The sequence below is a fragment of the Crocodylus siamensis genome, chromosome 1, assembly GCF_052110815.1.
Source record: "Crocodylus siamensis isolate JL-2025a chromosome 1, ASM5211081v1, whole genome shotgun sequence".
Taxonomy (NCBI): domain Eukaryota; kingdom Metazoa; phylum Chordata; order Crocodylia; family Crocodylidae; genus Crocodylus; species Crocodylus siamensis.
Genome location: NC_143395.1, coordinates 412,064,985 through 412,084,300, shown reverse-complemented (window position 1 = coordinate 412,084,300; position 19,316 = coordinate 412,064,985). Strand labels below are relative to the sequence as shown.

The following is a 19,316-nucleotide window of genomic DNA, read 5'->3' as shown; positions in this document are numbered from 1 at the left end:
CAACATTTATCAGACTCTCTGTGCCTATTTTCATCCTCTCCTTACATGTGAGGGGCTGAACATGCCACTACATATGAAGATACTCCTACATGGCTAGGATTTACTTGTGCACCATTGTCAATCTTTTCAGTATTTATTATTCAGACTTTATTTTACACTGTTACCTCCTGTTGGATGGAAGGACAAGAAATGCCAGGTCTCCATGGACTGGATTTCCAGAGCTGAGATTCGTTAAATAAAAATAAATATCCTAAAGAGCTGGATTATGTTTTTCTCTTTGATGTTTAATTGGATCTTGGTGCTTTCTGGAATGTGAGTTAAGGCTTCCCAAGCAGTTACAATTCCCACTGCGTAAATGAGCCTCTTACCAGGGCTTCTCTATGCCGATTTTAATTTCTTTCCCCATCCACAGCCAGAAGATAATTTCAATAGTGAAAAATTGTTTTGCTCATGCTTTTCTGTCATTAATAAAGAATTACATTTTGTTCCTTCCTGATTCAATGAATTTCCATTTTGTCTCTACTTAAAGCTGAATGCATGCTTTCCAAACTATGCACTGATGTGATCACCGGAGTCAGCTGTGATTTCCCATTTCCGATCTCAGCACTGGTGTGGGATGAGCCTCAACTTGGTTTGAGAGCACATTTTGATTTAAACAAGAGTTTACCCAATAATCTAGAACATTCATTAGTGTTTTTGTTAGCATCCCCTTGCCTTCTTTTCTTTAAAGAAAATGCATTCAATCTACTTAGCTCTGGTGATGGGGTTTGAACTGATAGCCCCCTAGAAACTACAGGCCTTTATCTGGTGTATGCTGGCAACAGCTCTGAAAACTTTGCTCCTCCATGGTGCTAATACATCTCAGCACTAATCTGGAGGAATCACCTTTATGAGAGAAAGGAGCACTGTATACTTCAAGGCACATTCCAGCTTTGACCTATCTGCTGAGGCTGCTAAAAGGGTACCAATTAAGTGTGAACCGTGATGGTGATTTTTACAGCATAGCCATCTATTTGCTAGGAACTTGGACAGACACGTTCTACTCACTTCAAGCAGGTCACCAGCCAATAAGAAGATGGTCATGACATGTGGTCATTAATTGCCTTGTCTCCAGTGAACTTGAGGTAAAAGTTCACCCAGACCCCATTACTTCCACTCCTCAAGCTCAGGGGGTAATTGCTATATCTAGTTATTCCTTCCTACAACCCTGAAAGTTGTATGACATCTTACAAAAGCCTAGAGAATTCTTCACGAAGGCTGTTTGTGCCCGAAAGCTTGCTAAGAAGAATTTTTCCAACTATTTGAGTTGGTCTAATAAAAGGTATCGGATTTACCCAAAGAACTTTGTCTGTCACAGTAGTGTACTATTTCTTAATCAGATGACTTGTATCTGGAGAGAGCTTATCATTTCAGCTGCCACCCCCATCAACTCTTTAAAACTTGCCACACCATTGGGCCTTCACTGTCTTGATCCTGAGAGAAGACTTGATCAGACCAAGCAGCAAAGAGGGATACAGATGATACCGCTACCCCCACTGACCTCAGTTACCTCCTGGACAACACCTGGATGTGAACCTTGGGCTCCTTCTGTCACTGTTTCCCTCAGGTCTCCTCTTCCTTCTTCACATGGTTTCTTCTTTGTCCAATCCTTCTCTTTTTGCCTTCTGTTAAGAGTCTGGGAGTCTTTGGCTTATATCCAGGAAGGTGGCCAATAAAGAAATGTCTTAAAAGGTCCAATTCTGTTAAAAGCTTGCCAGGTCTCACAGCAGCTATTCAGACCATAAGCAATGCCTGTTTTTCAGCACCAAAGAGGCAGAAGCTGCAATTCCTGCCATTCCTGGTCTCCACTCTCTTGTCTTGGGTGCTTTTCTTCTTCTCTCTTCAAGGGAACAGGTTTGAATTCCAACAACTGCTGTCCAAGCCCATATCAGCTAATTGGTTTATTCTCTCAAAAGAACAGGTAATATCTTCTTCAATATCTACCAAAAGATGATTAAACGGGGGCTTTGCATCACAGCAGCTCCCTATGCTAACAGGGACAAGAATAAGGGATGTTTATTAAATGAAAACCTTACTTAATACTTTCCACTTCAAGTGCTTTAGCTTGTTTTTCCCCCCTGCTTCAGTAAAAGATTAAAAGGATTTTTAATGGTGACTTGCCATGGGATTAAACAGTTTCTGTATGCAGACCTCTGGACCATGTTAGCTGTTCAATGTGGTAAAATAACAGGGCCTAGTTAACACTTTTGACTCTGTGGGCCCATTTCTTGCATTGAAATCAACACCTGTGCCTGTCAAAGCCAATTATAAGCTGGCATTCAAGTGCCAGTCTGGACTCAGCTGGAATAGGGAAGTTCACAGCTTTATGAATCAGTGGGCGCATCTACAAGCGATGTTGCAAGCTGCAGTGATGTAGCATCAGCGGACACAAGCCATGATGCCACCGCTATGTCACCGTAGTGGCAAAAAATAGCCATACGCCACCAGCATGGTGCAGTAATGGCTGTTACTGCACTGTCATTTAGTACTTTTAAAAGGAAGTGCTAAATGATGGCACAGTCACAACGGTGCCATAGGGGCATGTGTAGATACACCCAGTATGTATTGATTATGTAGGGCTTAACACTGAATTCTTTAAGGATGCAAAACCCCTACTGAAGTCAAGGGAAGTGTTGACTAAGAGCCAAGTAACGTCTTCAGGAGTTGGCTTGTGGTGCCCATATTGAGCCAAAACAGATTTCGAAAGCATCTTGCTGCATAGCTCTGCAGCCTGTATGCTAAGCCAGCCAATGTTGCCTTCACCAAGAGTTTTACAGGCAAGAAGACGGCAGGGGTAGGAAGATAAACAAGTTACAAGTTGAAGAGGGATCATTTAAAGTGGCATCCAATTATGCAGCAGTGCCTGAAATCTCCTTTTTAAGGCATGAAGATGTGAAACGAATGGAAGTTTATCCATTTCAGGAGGCCATATCTCAAGGTTCAATTCTCTTGCCTTCTCCAATGTATCTTGGAGCCAAGATGAAAGCAAAAGGCAAACAAATGCCCTCACGGGCATTGCGGGGAGAGGCACTCTGCACTCCAGTGATGTGCAAGCCTATTTTATGTGACAGCTGGTGTAACATCCGTCTTGTACAGAGACATTCTCACTCTTTAATGAAGGAGACGATGGTTTAAAGGTGAAATTATATGAATATTTTCCAGGGAGAGCTTTTTATTTTGGTGGCCTTGGGCATGACATGAATTTAACATAAGATTTTGTTTTATAAAGTTGACACCAATGAGCCTGAGGGAATCCATTTTCATCACACATGTTGCGTTAATCCTGGTACTGTTTGACCAATGAGATATGACACTGTCTGGTAAGATATATTAGAGCTGCTGATATTCCGAGGTGCGTGTGTGAGTGTGTGTATATAGCGTATTCCTCTGTGATAATGCCCTGCGCAGTCTCCAGTGACAAAAGCCATTATGCTGGTTGCAGCCAGAGGAAATTAAAAAAGTTAAAACTGAGGTTGACAGGGAGAGGTGAAGAAGAGAGGGGCTTGCAGCACGTTACTTGCTCAGTATTGCTGCCCACAGACCAATGAAGGCTGGGAACCACTGATTTAGTGGCTAAGTTTTGCAGCTGTTTTCTGGTATGTCATATTACCCCCATACTCCAGAAGGGAAAACTGATGTACAGTGAGACTAAGTGGCATGTTCCAGAAAACACTGCTTGCAGCAAAGACAGGAATGGAAGTTAAGAGTCCTGACACCCAAGTCTTGCTCTAATCACTTCCCTTTGGGACCTCAGGAATTCATGGGTTTCCATATACTCAATACATGGTTATACTGCTACCTAAGGTCATCCTCAGACCCATCCTCTAGATCAAATCCCTTGCCCATCCTTACTAAAATACCCTTAACTCACCTCCTATGCAGCATCCCAACTCACTCCCCCAAGCTCTAATGAGCATTAGGGCCCAGGGTCTTTCATCCTAGTCACCCGTCTCTCCCCAGGACTGTGTTCACCTCTCACCCAGGCAGAGGGCCACAGACACAAGAAGTTGATGAGCACATGCATCCTGGCCATTCTCCATTCTTTTTGCTGTCTCCACAGCTTTTTGTCAGTCATGCACAACAGGAGAGACAAGGAGGAGGCAAACTGATGTGCAGAAGGACTTGAGCAGAGAGCCATTCTAGGAATCACTTTGCCCCTTATTTGCCTCTCCTTCCATATTTTACAGGTGGCTGCAGCAAGATAAGATACAGACAAGGCAGAGCAACCCATGTGGGCTGCATTAGTTAATGTGTCCCCTCAATAACAGCGTGGATATATTCTAGGAGTCCTGACAACCAGTTCCTCACTCTGAATACCAAGCTGCATGAAGCCTGATTTTATATGGCCTTTACTGAGTCAGAGTTTTCCTATATACTGGGTATTGCTTCTATTAGTGCTAAGTCCTGCCCAGTTTTAAATACCTAAAGACTTGCCACCAAAGCAGCAAAGACCAACAACCCCACCGGTCCCCTGGATGAGTACACACATGGCATTCGGCACAACTACTGCATGGGGCAGTGTAAGCACAGTGCTTGCATGTGAAACAGTGCACTCTACTGACTCCTGAAAGTCCAGGCACATGCCATGCAGCCCAAGTCACTCAAAAATCACTACTCTACTTCATGTTAAATTAAATTTTGTGTTGAACACAGCCTCTTCTCTTCCCTTCACCCCAGGCAGACAAAAAAGAGGTTAAGGGACATGCCCTATAAAGCCTTTAGAAGCTGCCTGGCTCCAAGAGAAGGGCCCTAGGCTGGAGTTCATTGAAAGGGCGGAAGGAACTGGCTAAGCATGAGCTCTTGGTAAGGAGAAACTGAGATTACAGGATCTGGAGCCGAGGGGATAGGACAAGAGGTTTCTTAATTATCCTCTTTGCACCAAGCACAGACTCAGCCATTGAGCTGAACGGTGTTGAGAAGGAAACCTTTTGTTGGTACTTGCACTCCCCTGACCAGTTTGGGGTTTGTTTGCAGAGTCACAAGGGAGAACTCCTACTGCCCTGCTGACTCTGCTGAGAAGGGATTTTTGAACAGTTTTTGAAAGACGTGGGCTGCCTGGCATGTGTCCGGATGTTCAGGAGTCACTATGTCACGTGAGAGCATCGGGCTTATAGAATAGACGCAGGGAGGGACACTGCACCGTACACCCAACTCTGCATTTAAGGCATGGCTCAGCTTCCCAGTGGGAGCTCTGTCCCATGCAGCGAAGAATTACTGAACAGCTGGGAGCTATCCGAGCATTTTTTCATACTGACGCAGTGGAGAAGGGGAAACTGCTCTACCGGCACTCAAGTCCCTTCCCTTTGAAGCCTAAACACCTGAGTAGGAAGTCAGTGCCCCAGAGTTATCTCTTGCTTCATCTCCCTGCTGATGAGAAGTGGAAATGTTTATTTTGGAGTCCTACTGGGAGGGAACTGAACTGCCTACTTATCTAGGAAGAAAAGGAACCTGGAATAACCATCTCCTCCATGAATGGGAAAAGGACTCATCCTACATTTTCCCCTCTCAAGGCAACTAGCCCTGGGAAGTGCAGGGGCAGCTTTCTCTGACACTAGACCCGCAGCGGGCACATACTTCAAAAGAAATGGCACTTAAAGAAAATGCCGCTCCTTGTTCTTTCCCTCCTATGTCACCGTGACAAAATTTGCAAAAACTGCCTGGCTGTGGTTATTGGTGATGGCAAAACCAAACTCCAGACTGGAATTAAATATGGATACTTATAAAAGGGCAACAAAACCTACCAGTAATATTGTTGTAGGGTTAGAGTAGGTGAAGACGCCCCTTTGTGCTCAAACACTTGTCTAACATCTCCCTCAATCATAGAGTTGGTCCAATAAAAGAAGGCACCAAAGCCCCCTTGCTTCCCCAGCAGTAATCACTCCCCAGTAATATCAATCCCCGGTAATATATATCAGTCACGAAAAACAAAGACCTCCAATACTAATCAACCCTCTAAATCCTTCCCATGACTAGGCCTTGCCTTGGAAGTGTTTCTTCCACCAAGGGAGAAATGTGGTTTTTCCATTCTTCTCAATGGGAAGGTTATTGTCCTCACAGACACTAATACTAATCCTGTTTGCATAGACAAACAGCTCTCCCAGTCTGACTGTGAGCAGCCCTCACCAATCCAAATCCGCCAGGAAAGAAACAGAGCTCTTTCTTATTTTTTAGTGGAGAGCCCTTATGCACCTGCATCATATAGGCATCTAGCTTATGCTAAGGAGGGCAACCATAAGGAGGACCTGTGATCACAATGCTCTTAAGCATTTTGCCTTATGGAGATTGGATAGTGACTACATAAAATGCATAGGCAGCATTGCAGCCAGAGGCCAGAACCCAGGGCTTCCTCTATTCCCAGCCAGTGCCCTCCTCACTGGGTCCTACAGTCCTATTCCTTTTTGAATGCATGCCTTTTGGCTCCATGACTCCTTCATGTACTGTGGCCCCATGTTAACAGGAGACGTGATGCATGGTCTGGGCCCTGCCTAGCCCAAGGTCTGGGGACTGGGGCATCCCACTGGCTGGTAAGGGCATAAAGTATATTGCTACTCTCCCTCTCTTCCCCTCCTTTTTCCATGGTCTTAGAGAAGAACGCGGGTTCACCCATTCCCTAAGCGAGTGACCTACCTCCTGAATGACGGGGCTAAAAGGTGGGGGTTCTGCCTCCCCATTTCAAACAGCTGCTAGACATGATTTTGTTCTGTGATTAAAAAGTTGGAACTTATGTGGACTATTGGCACCTCTCAAGGAAACAAAGGTTTCAACAGAAAGTGAGTGACGACAGAAACCTCCGTGGAGCCTGAGTATCTAGAGTTGTGCAAGGAATCTAGATGCTCAGGTGGCTTCGTGCTCATTGCATGGGGTGGGTTAAGACCATGGTTAGTAATTTAGATACCTGAAAGTTGTGTGAATGAACCTGGATTTGGATCTAAGTGTCTGGTCCTGCTTTTCTTGTGCGTCTAGGGGCTGTATTGAATCTTACATAGCTAATGTCCTAGATTCTTAGACTTTAAGGGCAGAAGAGACCATTACAACACCCTGTCTGACAGGCTATAAAGTTCCACCCCATTACTCCTGTGCTGAGCACAATAACCTGTGTCTGAATAACACACTTCTTCAGAAAGTGATCCAGTCTAAATCCAAAGCCTTCAAGAGATGGGGAAACTGCCATATTCCTAATCATGGTTCAGAAAAAGGGCTATTGTTTGGCATGCATAGACTTTTCAATCAAAGTCCCTTAGATTTCATTAGGAACTAAGCATGAGCTTAACTGACCTGCTTTCAATTCATCGTTACGTGTTTCAGGAGGTGAGAATCCTCCACCAATACAATAGAGCAGAATATGGCCTTGGCCTATATATCTTTTTCTGCTCTCCTTATTCCTCTTTGTATATAATAAAATTATTTATTGAATCATAAAACCTAGAATTTGGCCACATGAGCTTATTATTTATTATGTATCCGAATCTCATCCTATTACAGTGTGCTGCTGCATATACTAAAGTTCTTACTCACTACATTTTAATCATGGAAAACTAGCATCAGACATCCTGTGAGTAATTCTGCCCTTTGGAATCGAGTCATCAATCCATTAGAAAGATCCAGGTTACAAATGGGTGTTTACAAATCACCTTAGCTGTGATTTTTGCTCAGAGGCACAATAACCTTAATGTTACAAGTAGCTCGGTGAAGAAAAGAGTCCTACAATGCAGTTGCTCAGGTTTTTGCTATGTAATCTCACACTGCCAGAAAAAAAATTCACACTAGGCAGATTTACAAATGCAGTATGTAGGAAGGTTATATACTATAGGACCCCATGGGGTGGCAAAATGGTAGGCTTATGCATTTGCATGTAGAAGCAAGCATTTTCCAAACCTTTCCTTTCAATCTGAAAACCTCTATCTATCTCAGAAGGAGAATTCAGTTGTCAACCACACCACAAAATTGCCTGAAGTATATTGCTACTCTCCCGCTCTTCCCTTCCTTTTTCCACGGTCTTAGACAATGTTTCAGTGCATGGAACCAAAAATGATGAAGCTGGAAACAATACTATATCTTCTTGCCAGTGCAAGGCTGTCTCCTATGCCATAGTCACAAGAATCTCACTCAATCTTGTTTTTGTGTGTCACGTGAGGGGCGTCCACCTGCGCTCTTTAGATGTTATTCTTCTATCTCGTCATTTTTACTGCTTTTTGATGTTTAAATTTAGAAAAATCATTCCTGGTTATAATTCCCTTGGGCCTCACTTGATAACTCCTCCCCATCCTTGGAGTTTGTGATCTTGAAATACATGTTGACAGTTAACATGATTTTGCACTGTGCACATTCAAGTATCTCGTTAGCCAAAACTATTCTTGTTCATTTGTCTTCTTTACTCCCACGTCAATACTTCCAGTTCTCTTAATTGTTTTTGTTGCTTCCCAGGGAGTTGTTTCAATGGGTCGACATTACTGTGGTACTCTGGAGTCCTGGTGTGGTTCAACCACAACTGTGTAGGGTAAAGAAGCCACAACAGATGTGGTTTGCAGCTGCTTTCCTTATGCTCCTTATTGGTGAACAAAGAACAAAGGCCAAGCAAACAATTGCTCCTGAGTATCTAATGGTTCCCAGTACTTCTAGGGTGTTACTTGAAGACTAGCTATCCTCAGGACAGAAAGATGATAACTGTATTGTAAGCTCAAGTTCAGATCCCCATTGCTTGTTTTCAACAAGCTTCCTGTTTAGTTGAGGAATGGGGGAATTATAAAAGCCCCCAATTTCCCAGCAAACCTGCAGATGCCATATAAATATTCATCTTCTGGGTCAGTGTCTGCACCTTTCACACAGATTCGCAGAAGTTTAGGGCTGGAAGGGACCTTGTGAGATCAAGACTGCTGGGGTCAAATAACCCCAGCAAGGTCAAATACCTACGAGACTGTTCTGTCCCTTCACACCTGACCTTTTGCTTCTTGGCTTTGTTTTTATATTAAGGCTTTTCCATCTGATTCACAGGCAGGGGGCACACTATATTCAAACAGCAGGAGAGGAGCACACCTGAAGTGCAACTGCCATCCCTTATGGTCGTCTTTCCTTTTTGCTTTACAACTGGCTAAAGAACACTTAGTAATCTCATAAAAATCCAACCTGCCCATTGGAGGCTACAGAGCTTCATCAGGAATTAACATTACAACAGGTAGCATTATGCAGGCTATAAATTAAATTCACAGCAATATAGTCAACAATAGCAAGCCTAGGTGGCTTTAGTGGGGCTATTTATCACATTCCTATAAAATCACCAATAGAAATAGGATGATGTGGTTGGGCTATAGGATTTGTGCTCCCAGTCATGTTCTCTGCATGCTTTACCCAAGCCAAGTGGAAGTGCTATGTTTGCAGAGCCAAGTGCTAATACATTAGAAAGCATTCTTGCTTTAAAGCTACTGCTAAAGTTACCGATTGAGCAATCGTGTCCAGTCCAGTTGGGGTCACAGCTGCAGAGCCCGGTATCAGGCAGGAAGGTCCCGTGACCAGAGCACTGGTCCAAACAGGTAGCTCTTGGTGTCTCACAACTGGTTCCTCCCCAGCCAACAGAGCAGTGACATTCTCCCCGAACGCACACGCCTCGTCCAGAACAGGTGGGGTCCATGCAGTCCACTGCATAAGGAGGGGGAGAGAAGGGCAGAAGAGAGAAGTACAGATATAAAGTTCAGGAATGGCTTAGTATACAAGTTGTGCTGCAAGAGTATGGTGCGGTACGACAAGGGAGCAGAGCAGCATGTGGTCAGCTATGATGTGATCAAGGACCGCATAGACAGCCCCTCTGAACACATACATCACACCTGAGAAGCTTCAATCAGTGCAGAACCTAGTATGAATTGGAGACAATCAACTGAGATTCATTAATACTTCATATCTCGGCACAGTATATTATATATTGCAGTATTATTATTATTAATAAATTATTCAAGGATCTCCAAGAGTTACAGCAAATTTGGGAGCTCGGCATTACACGCAGGAGGAAGTTGAGACAAAGTATATAACCCATTTGCTCAAAGCATGACAGAGTTGGGAATAGAAAGCACTGCATCCTATCCTAGTAACTCATAGATACGCCCTCTGCTCCACAGGTGAGATCCGTGATGGGACTGGTAGGTCAACCCATACATAGAAATCACTTTTGCTTTACTAATTTATTATAATGCAGGCCTACAATACTCCTGTCTGTCAGAATCACAAATTTTAAACCAAATCCTGAGCCATTTCTATGTGATGGGCACTCTTGGTTTCTAAGGTACTTAATGACTGATGCTTGAAAACCACAGGTGCCAGAAAGGCAGTCCTTAATATTTAGGGGCTACTAAATGGGTAACGTGTTTATACTGGCATTACAGAACCAGCCTATGTGTGTGATGCCACATAAACACTCAAAGGACATTTTAAATGTCTCTCGCTGGTAAAGGGAAACAATATTAAAGCCCATTCTACTGAAAACAATTTCCAGTTTACCTGGGACATCTCTCAAGAAATCAATTAAATTAAATGGCAGTGACAATGAACAACAGGAACAGCTACTCAGCTGAGACCATATTAGCATAATTTCTGTCAGGCAGAAATGCCTAATGCGTTTAACCAATGCCACCAAGTTGCTGATCCCTACTCAGCCACTATGTTGTAAAATGTTAAGCTACTGTGGTGTTCGAATAGCAAAACTTTCAGATAGAGATTAAGACCCTGATTCAGCAAAGTACAAAAAAGCATGTGCTTAATTTGAAGCCTACTCTATATTCCTATATAGTTTAACATGATTTGCATATGTGTTTCAATTTACTCAAAGGCTTATGCACTTTGCTGAATGAGGGCATAAAAATATAACTTATGAGTAGTTCTGTTCTTGCATTTTTATTTAATAAAATATTTTGCTTTTAATCTCCTTGAGTGCTTCTGCTACAGAGGGGCAGTTTCTTAAAAATCATGTGAGAGCAGCCATTTGGGTGTCTAAGAGGATCCCCCTGCATGAGGCTTATGTATGCCTCCAAAGAGCATCTTAGCTTAGACAAGACGCTGTCTACATGGTCTAGTGCCATTTGTCACTTCATCCGTCAAATGAAAAGCAGGAACCACACAACCCTCACCCCAGGTCACAACTCAGTGCAGGAACTGAGCATCTATTTTTAAATAAATAAAGGTACAGACAGCAAGCAGGAGGAAGTAAAAGTCCTTTCAAGCTATTCCTAGCTCTTGAAATGGCATGTGGCAGGGCCTTGAGGACCAATGCCAAGCGTCAGCCAGGCCAGGTTAGGAAAGCAGAGTTGTCCGACTAGGGGCTCTAGGACAGCTGAGCCGATCACGGCACAACACACGCTGGAAAGTTCAATGTTGTTCCTTCTTCTCCAGGTGTGATGAGACTTAGTTCAGATCCAAAACCCTGAAAGGAAACACTCTACCCCGGTTAAGCCATTCTGGTAATTCCTCGGCTTCGCAAAGTCTTCTGACTCTGACAAGAAATGGCTCAGCAATGGCTATCCCAAGGTATTTTCTGTTTTGCAGATTTCTGGAGCTCTGTTCATGGCTGGAACAATCTTTGAGACTCCTAAGATGCTGGAGAAGATAAACCTATAAATCTCCTCTGCTATTAGCGAGCAAGGCATGCGGGTGCCAATTTTAGCATGAGCCCTGGACGCCCCTGGCCCTGTTCCTACTCTGGGGTTGAAAGGGACTGAGCAACACACTCCTGGAGTCCTATGTTCTCAGCAGACGGTTTGAATGCAGAGAACAAAGATCATGGGCTATCTGACAAAAGGTTACCTCCAGGCAATTAATCATCCCCCTCTGAAAGTCGATTGGGGAAAAAAGGTGAGTTTTAAAGGGGGCTCCATCAGAGGAGGCAGGCGCTCTGCTACCTCAGCGCTAACACAGAAGATTACAGAAGGGGAATGCGTGTGTCAGAGCACCACATTTATCATAATCCCAAGGCCATTTTTCATGTTGAAACGAGCCCTTTCAAAAGATGTCACGCACAATGGCTACTTTAATCTTGCCCTCACTAGCCGCATATCTTTAGACGTTCTTTGGCGTGGCGGGGTCCCTGGGACAGGATTAGGGGCTTTTGCTTTCTTCTTTGGCAATTGCTTTGGTGGTTTTCAAAGACAATGATATATTTTGAAGAGTTCTGCTTGAGAACCTCAGCTGCCCAGCTTGGGGTGAAATGGGAACGAGGAACGAGGCGACAAGGTCTAGTTTATTTAAAAAAAAAAAAAAAGAGTTTTGCATAGATTTGCTTTGCTGCTTGGAAAATGTCCCAAATGGTCTAATTCCTGTTTTAGAAAGTGCCCCATTTATAGTTGAAACCTTTTATAGAACCTGTGCTAGTGAGATAAATCGTGCAGCTAGCAATGCTATTGTAGCTACTATACTTTCCCCAATATGCTTTATGCCTCATTGGTCATACAAGTTATTAGACTTATTCAGTACCCAAAGAGTAACTTCTCATCTTTCATTGCTTAAATTTGCTCCCCTCCTTTTAATGTCCTGCTGGCTCAGTCTGCACCTTATAAAATATAGGGCAATAAACTTTAGAAAAGAGAAAAGTAAAACCACATAGGATTGTTAGCTGATGTTTTATAAACATTGCTGGAACGTCTATGCTGGAGGGTGGGGGGAAGAAAAAAGAAACACTAGAATGAAAATCCATTATAAACAGGGAATAAGCACTGAAGCTACACTATAGGAACTGAGAAATAATAAAAAAGGAATCAATACCAGATGGTCCTTAGAAGAGAAATTAAAAAGTAAACACAATTTTAAAAATAATATAAATCAACTTTTTTACTGGTTTTAAAAACATATCCTGCATATTTCCAACACAGCATAAGTTCTAGGTTGATTTTTCCCTGCTCACGGCTTCATGCAAATTATGCCTTGCATATGAAAAACAAATGTATGCTAGGAACCCCCCTTCCTCCATCCCCAAACAGCTCACAAGAAACTCATATTCTCTTTGTTCTTCACTCCTTTTGCAAGTTTTCACCTAATGGGACTGTGATACTGTCCTTGCCACAGTGTTAATATAAAACAACTGAAGTGGGTTTGTTCTGTTGTATCAAATGTGGTCAGTGAAAGGAAGTTCAGACTAGGAAAAGGCCAAATCATGCTCTGCGTTGCATACATTAGACATTGCGGACATCAACACGGTCCCACACAAGTCTAGCTGAGGGCAGAATCTGGCTCTGTGTTAAATAGTTTCCATGTTGCTATTTTTGAATAAACATAAAAGAAATGTTCTAATACATAAGAGTTACAGGGGCCCACATTGTGACTCTTTTCAATAACAGAAATCTTTCAAGCCTTTCCCATTCTTTAGCTGGGGTTAGTTTTCTCACAGGATGGACTTTCAGCATTTACTCATCGTGTCGAACTCCAACCACCTATGTACAAATTCCAACATCAGATACTCAATCCTGGATGTACTGTATACAATGAAGAAGTCGTATCTCACATGGACATCTGAATCCAGTTCAGGGTATTCTTATTGCCACTGCACATAACCGTGAGAAAATTCTTTGTGTCATCCTCATGCTGACAACTGAGCTTTTATAGCTTCTGATGAAATGAGCTTCAGCTCCCAAAAGCTTATGCTATATGTATTATCTATCTATCTATCTATAAGTTAGTTAGCCTGTAAGGTGCAAATTTGTCCTGCCTTCCAACTGACCGTAAATCGAAGTCAACTCCACTCCTATGCAGAGGTGACAAACAAAGCAGGCGCTGCACAGCTTTCATATAGGCATCTGTGGCAAGATTAATGAAACTGAGAATTCACTGTTTTTTGGAATTTTCTATTGAACAGCGCTTTCTGAAGTGCCAAATACTTGCTATTTCAAGCAAAGTCATAACAGGAAAGATTGGTCCTCAATACCAATCAAAAACAGGCTTTTTAGGAGATATTCTTGTAAGTGGTTGATTGAGAGGTAATTTGCAAATATGGCAACAACTACCCACTTTTTTGTTGAGAACAATCACATTCAATAGTAGTGACACACTGGAGATCAGACAGGCTTATCTCGCTGTGTCTTATGATGTAGACATGGTAACACCCTAAAGATAAGGGCTTTATTGGCATCATCAATGTAAGCCACAAAAATAAATGACATGAAAAATACTCCAGGGGTAACAGGAATTTGAAGAAATCTATGACAGATTCCTTAATATGGTATCTCATTCTGAAGTTGAATTTAATTCAAGTCCTGTATGTGTCTACACTTTAGACTTGAAAAGCAAGTGGGTCCTTTTTCACACATTCTACCATTTTGTATATGTAAGCAATTGTAATCGCTTGGCATAGCATCTGCTCCAAGGGAAAAAACAAAAAAAAATTGTAAAAGTAATTATACATTGAGATGTGTAAATGGAAATGATGCTTTAATAAGAAGATTTGAACATATGATTAGATGTTCTGACCCCTCAACCAGATCTGTCTATATGAATCATTTGATGGCTTTTCACCCAATTATTGCACACATATGATAGATAATTACAAGTTATTACAACATATCATTTTCACGTTCCAGCCATCCACCGTATTTCTAAGGTACCTTTACTGTGGTGTCTAAGTGCTAGTACTATTCAGCGCTGCCTTGGTATACATAATTAGACAACCACAATCAAAGCAAAAGGCTAATTGAATGCATCTTGGAAATACCTTCTTCACAGCTCTCGCCTTTATATCCTGGGTTGCAGATACAGGTCCCCATGATGCACGTGCCATGGTTATTGCAGGAGACATCTATGCACTGGTTAGTTGGAACGTCACACTCTGCCCCTTTCCAGCCACTGTGGCACAGGCACCTCCCCTTCATGTACTGTCCATTCCCACTGCACAGGACTGGACAAGATGCTACAAATGGACAGAAACAACATTAGAGCATAAATATACCCCATCTGTTCATCACACCAGAGACTGCTCAAGGCTCCTATGCTTGAGGGACCTACCGCGTTTTCCATACATACTCTTCCACTACAAATTCCTAAGTAAATCCAGCATTTTGATATGGCTAACACCCACTGTCATGGGCTTCAGTTCCCTCTCTGATTATGTGCGATCTCACATTTCTCTACCTTGCTTTGCTCGGCTCCTGGCTATATTATATGTTTCTACAAATAAATGCTTAAAGCAATGTGTGAAATAATGCTTCTGGCTTAAAATACTGCCTTTTCCAATGTCTCAGATGCATCTTATGATTGCTTAGATTCAGACTTTTCATCTATTCCCAAGATCAGAAATACTGGAGTCCTCCAGAACCTTGAAATTTTTTGCTTCTTCTCTACTGTCACTAGCTTCAGATCTGCCTATCACTATCTTTGGATTGCCGCCAGACTTTGTATTTTCCTTGACCCTGTCTCTGCCTGCAAACCTTAGCAATGCATAAATCATTCACCATTTTTGCTCTTGTAATTTCTAGTTTTATGGCCTTCAAGTTCTTTGCTCAGGAGGGTTCAGACTGCTGCAGTCAGAGTATTTTCAAGCTTCAATTCACTTCCCCCATCCTCTTTAACAGGCATCCACTGCATCGCTTCTCCCTGCCACACTTAAATACAATTTAAACTTCCTCCTGCTTTTTAAAAAAACATTCATTTAACTTCCCCCATCTTCTGTCTATATATAAATCTGTCCATGTCTTTGCTCACGTATTCTAAACCTCCTTCCTTTGCCTTACCATGAAACTTCAGAGGCAGCCACCCTTTGTCACCCCATTTAATTAAAAATAAGATGCTCTCTCTCACCAAATACTTCCTAAAAACCTGTTCACTTCAGCTCCACGCTCTCTGTCACTCTGCTGCATTTTTCCATTTTTTAGCTCCATTGAAACTCATCTCCAAGGACAGGTATTCAACCCAGATTTCTTTTGCCCACATCCCCCACACCAGCCTAAGAGCAGCTGTATAAGCAGTGCCACTCACTATGGCATATTATAAATACCTTCAGAAAAGACACTTTATCTTGTGTAATTTGGGAAACCATCTGCATTAGATGTATCCTAGATACAACACACCTATTTCAAGTGATCCCTGAGCTGGAGTTCATGTCAGGAGTGATATCCACAGCTGTTAAAGGAACCCTCCGTCTCGATTCTGTCCCTTCTCCAGTGTTGTTTTCATGACTCATGATAGACTAGCCTGTTTGTGTGTGTTAAAGCACCATGACCACACTGGTCCAATACCAGAAGTTACTCCCATTGCCTATTTCATAGATTCATAGATTGTAAGGCCAGAAGGGACCTCAGAAGATCATCGGGTCCAGCCTCCTGCACCAAGCAGGAGAGACAACTGGGAGTCAGGGGACCCCAGAGAGGTGACCGTCCAGTCTCCTCTTAATGATTTCCAGGGTAGGTGATTGCACCACCTCTGGAGGGAGCTTATTCCACAATCTGGACACTCTGACTGTGAAGAAGCTTTTCCTAATGTTGAGCCTGAACTGCTCTTCCAGGAGTTTTGTGGCCATTACTCCTGGTCTTCCCCAGGGGTGCTCTGGTGAACAGCTGTTTCATAGATTTCATAGATTTCATAGACATTAGGGCTGGAAGGGACCTCAGAAGATCATCGAGTCCAGCCCCCTGCCCCAGGGGCAGGAAGTCAGCTGGGGTCATAGGATCCCAGCAAGATAAGCATCCAATTTGCTCTTGAAGGTGTTCAGTGTAAGTGCTTGAACCACCTCCGCTGGCAGACTGTTCCAGACCTTGGGGGCTCGGACAGTAAAGAAATTCTTCCTTATGTCCAGCCTGAAACGGTCTCGCAGGAGTTTGTGACCGTTCGACCTAGTCATCCCTTGGGGTGCTCTGGTGAACAAACGTTCCCCCCGATAAACTTATAGGTGCCACCAGATCACCCCTGAGCCTGCCCTTTTCCAGGCTAAAGAGTCCCATGGCTCTCAGCCTGTCATTGTAAGGTCTGTTTTCCTGACCTCTGATCAGGTGTGTGGCTCTTCTCTGCACCCTCTCAAGCTGCTCCACACCCCTTTTGAATTGTGGAGCCCAAAACTGGATGCAGCACTCCAGCTGCGGCCTCACCAAGGCCGAGTACAAGGGGAGAATGACGTCCCGGGATTTGCTCGAGAAGCATCTATGGATGCAAGCCAGCATCTTGGACTCTTTACTAGCCGCAGCATCGCATTGCAGACTTATGTTCATCTTGTGGTGAATGATGAACCCCAAGTCTCTTTCTTCCGTAGTGCTAGCCAGCGTAGCACTGCCGAGCCTATAAGGGTGCTGCAGGTTTTTCTTCCCAAGGTGGAGAAACTTGCATTTTTCGGTGTTAAACACCATCAGGTTCTTGTCCGCCCATTTGCTGAGCCTGTCCAGATCTGCCTGGATCACCTGCCTTTCATCTGGTGTGGATGCTTTGCCCCAAAGTTTGGTGTCATCGGTGAACTTGGCCAGTCCGCTCCTGACTCCAGTGTCCACATCATTAATGAAGATGTTGAACAATATGGGTCCAAGGACAGAGCCCTGGGGGACCCCACTGGTCACAGGACACCCAGCCCTAATGTACTCCCCTGACATAGCAGTCAGCTGCGACCAGGTCTCCTCTCAGCCTTCTTTAAGGTTTTCTTGTGCATCATTTGCAAAGAGATACCTGTGTGCACAATAACATGCATATCCTGGGTCTGAGGACCTGGATAGGAAGCACTGCTCACCGGAAACACACCTCTGGAATTGATATTCCCAGCTGGCCTAAGTGAAAGGTTTTTTTATCTGCCCATCTAAAATTGTACAGTGCTCTGTAATGGACCCTGCTCTTTCAAGGTACCAAGAGAAGGCAGAGCCCACAAATTTCTTCAGTGGGGAGAAAGAATAATCCCCTTTAATTAGGAGGAGTGTATAGGTGCTGAGAAGGATTTGCATGTGTCCTGAGAAGACTGTTGATGACTCAGTACAAGATCAGCCCCTTGTAAGAACACCTCTGGGGCTGCCTGAGAAATGCTGCCAAGAAGATGGAGGCAATGGTAATTGCAGCATATCAAGATTACAGGGGCTAAAGGGACTTCTCAAATTCTTTAGCTCCTCCCCCATGTCCCAGGCAACCCTAAGGACCATTCAGCTTTCTGGTTCAACCATCTAAACCCAGTGGCCTGGTCTTTCTTATGTGGCTGAGAAGAACTGCCCAGTTAATAATGACTTGCTGGTCCCAGCAGTGCTGTAAACACCTTTGCTGCTCTTCCCAGCACCCATACTACACACACCTAGAGAGGTGATCTCTCAGGTAGGAAAGTCCCTAACTTTTGAGGGCTTTGCAGGTCAAAATCAACACTTTAAACACTGCAGCTTAAAATCCACAGGCAGCCAATGCATGTTGTGAAGTGCTGGTACGCCATATCCAGAGCAAGGTGCTCTGCTTAACACACACGTCAGAAAGCAGCAGCAGCTGAAGCTCAAACTAAAAACACATATCTGTTCACACACATGCGGATAGTATTATGGGGATCCACCTAATTTTAGCCACAACATTTTCCCACAGAAGAAAGACTCAGATCAGCCCAGGGAACCAAGCTGTCCATCCTTGTAAGCTCAACGGTGGATAGAAACTTTGAGAATGCCAGATGAAAGGCATGGAAACTCCAGGTATGTATGCAGCCCTTCAGGTTTAGGGGAAGAAGCTGGAAAGAAAAAAAGCCAGTATAATTTATAGAATGATGTCTGCCTAAGTCTCTAGGCAGCACAGGGAAAGAAAAATGAACTGCTCTTTCATCTTGCTGGGCTGTGAACCCTGAAAAGTACCTCCCGTGGGCCACATCACCCCAGAGGAGAATACTGTGGGTGTAGGGTGTGGGTGGGGAGACAGAATAGAGATGATCCTTGGTTTTCTTCCTCCTTCCCACTCTTCACTGTGCTGGGATGCTGCGAGCAGAAGCCTCACACGCAGGGACCCCAGCTCAGCCGGTGCATGAGACTGATTCAGCCCGACCTCTTTTGGGAATGACCCCAGACTGCCTTGAGGACAAGGAGTGATATGACGGCCTGCTGATCCAAGGAGGAGCAGCAATGAGGTTCTTATGTGGGCAGCAGAACTGGGCAAAAATCTCTGGTCGAAATGTTTGGAGAATTGGCGTATAATCCATCAAATGATTTCAGTTTAAAAACAAATTAGGCTGAAATCCATTTAAGAGGAACTTAACATTTTTCCTTTTTACATGTTGGATGTGAAACATTTTGATTTTTGAATTCAGAGCAGCACTGACTTCAGTTGAACAAAAAAATGTTCAAAAAGGTTAAAACGAAGTGTGAACAATATGTGTCAAAGAAAAC

At 43.5% G+C, this 19,316-nt stretch overlaps 1 protein-coding gene across 4 annotated transcripts in view; it reads right to left on the bottom strand.

The window, feature by feature from the left end:
* The window catches only part of TENM4 (teneurin transmembrane protein 4), a 757,738-nt gene that overhangs the window by 154,843 nt on the left and 583,579 nt on the right, over positions 1-19,316 (bottom strand). For all 4 annotated transcript variants that reach the window (XM_090030685.1, XM_090030687.1, XM_090030688.1 and 1 more), the window contains 2 exons: positions 14,717-14,911; positions 9,472-9,672 (listed from right to left, as the gene is read on the bottom strand). In XM_090030685.1, coding sequence (XP_089886811.1) covers positions 9,472-9,672; positions 14,717-14,911 — 396 coding nt within the window. The remainder of the gene's footprint in view (positions 1-9,471; positions 9,673-14,716; positions 14,912-19,316) is intronic.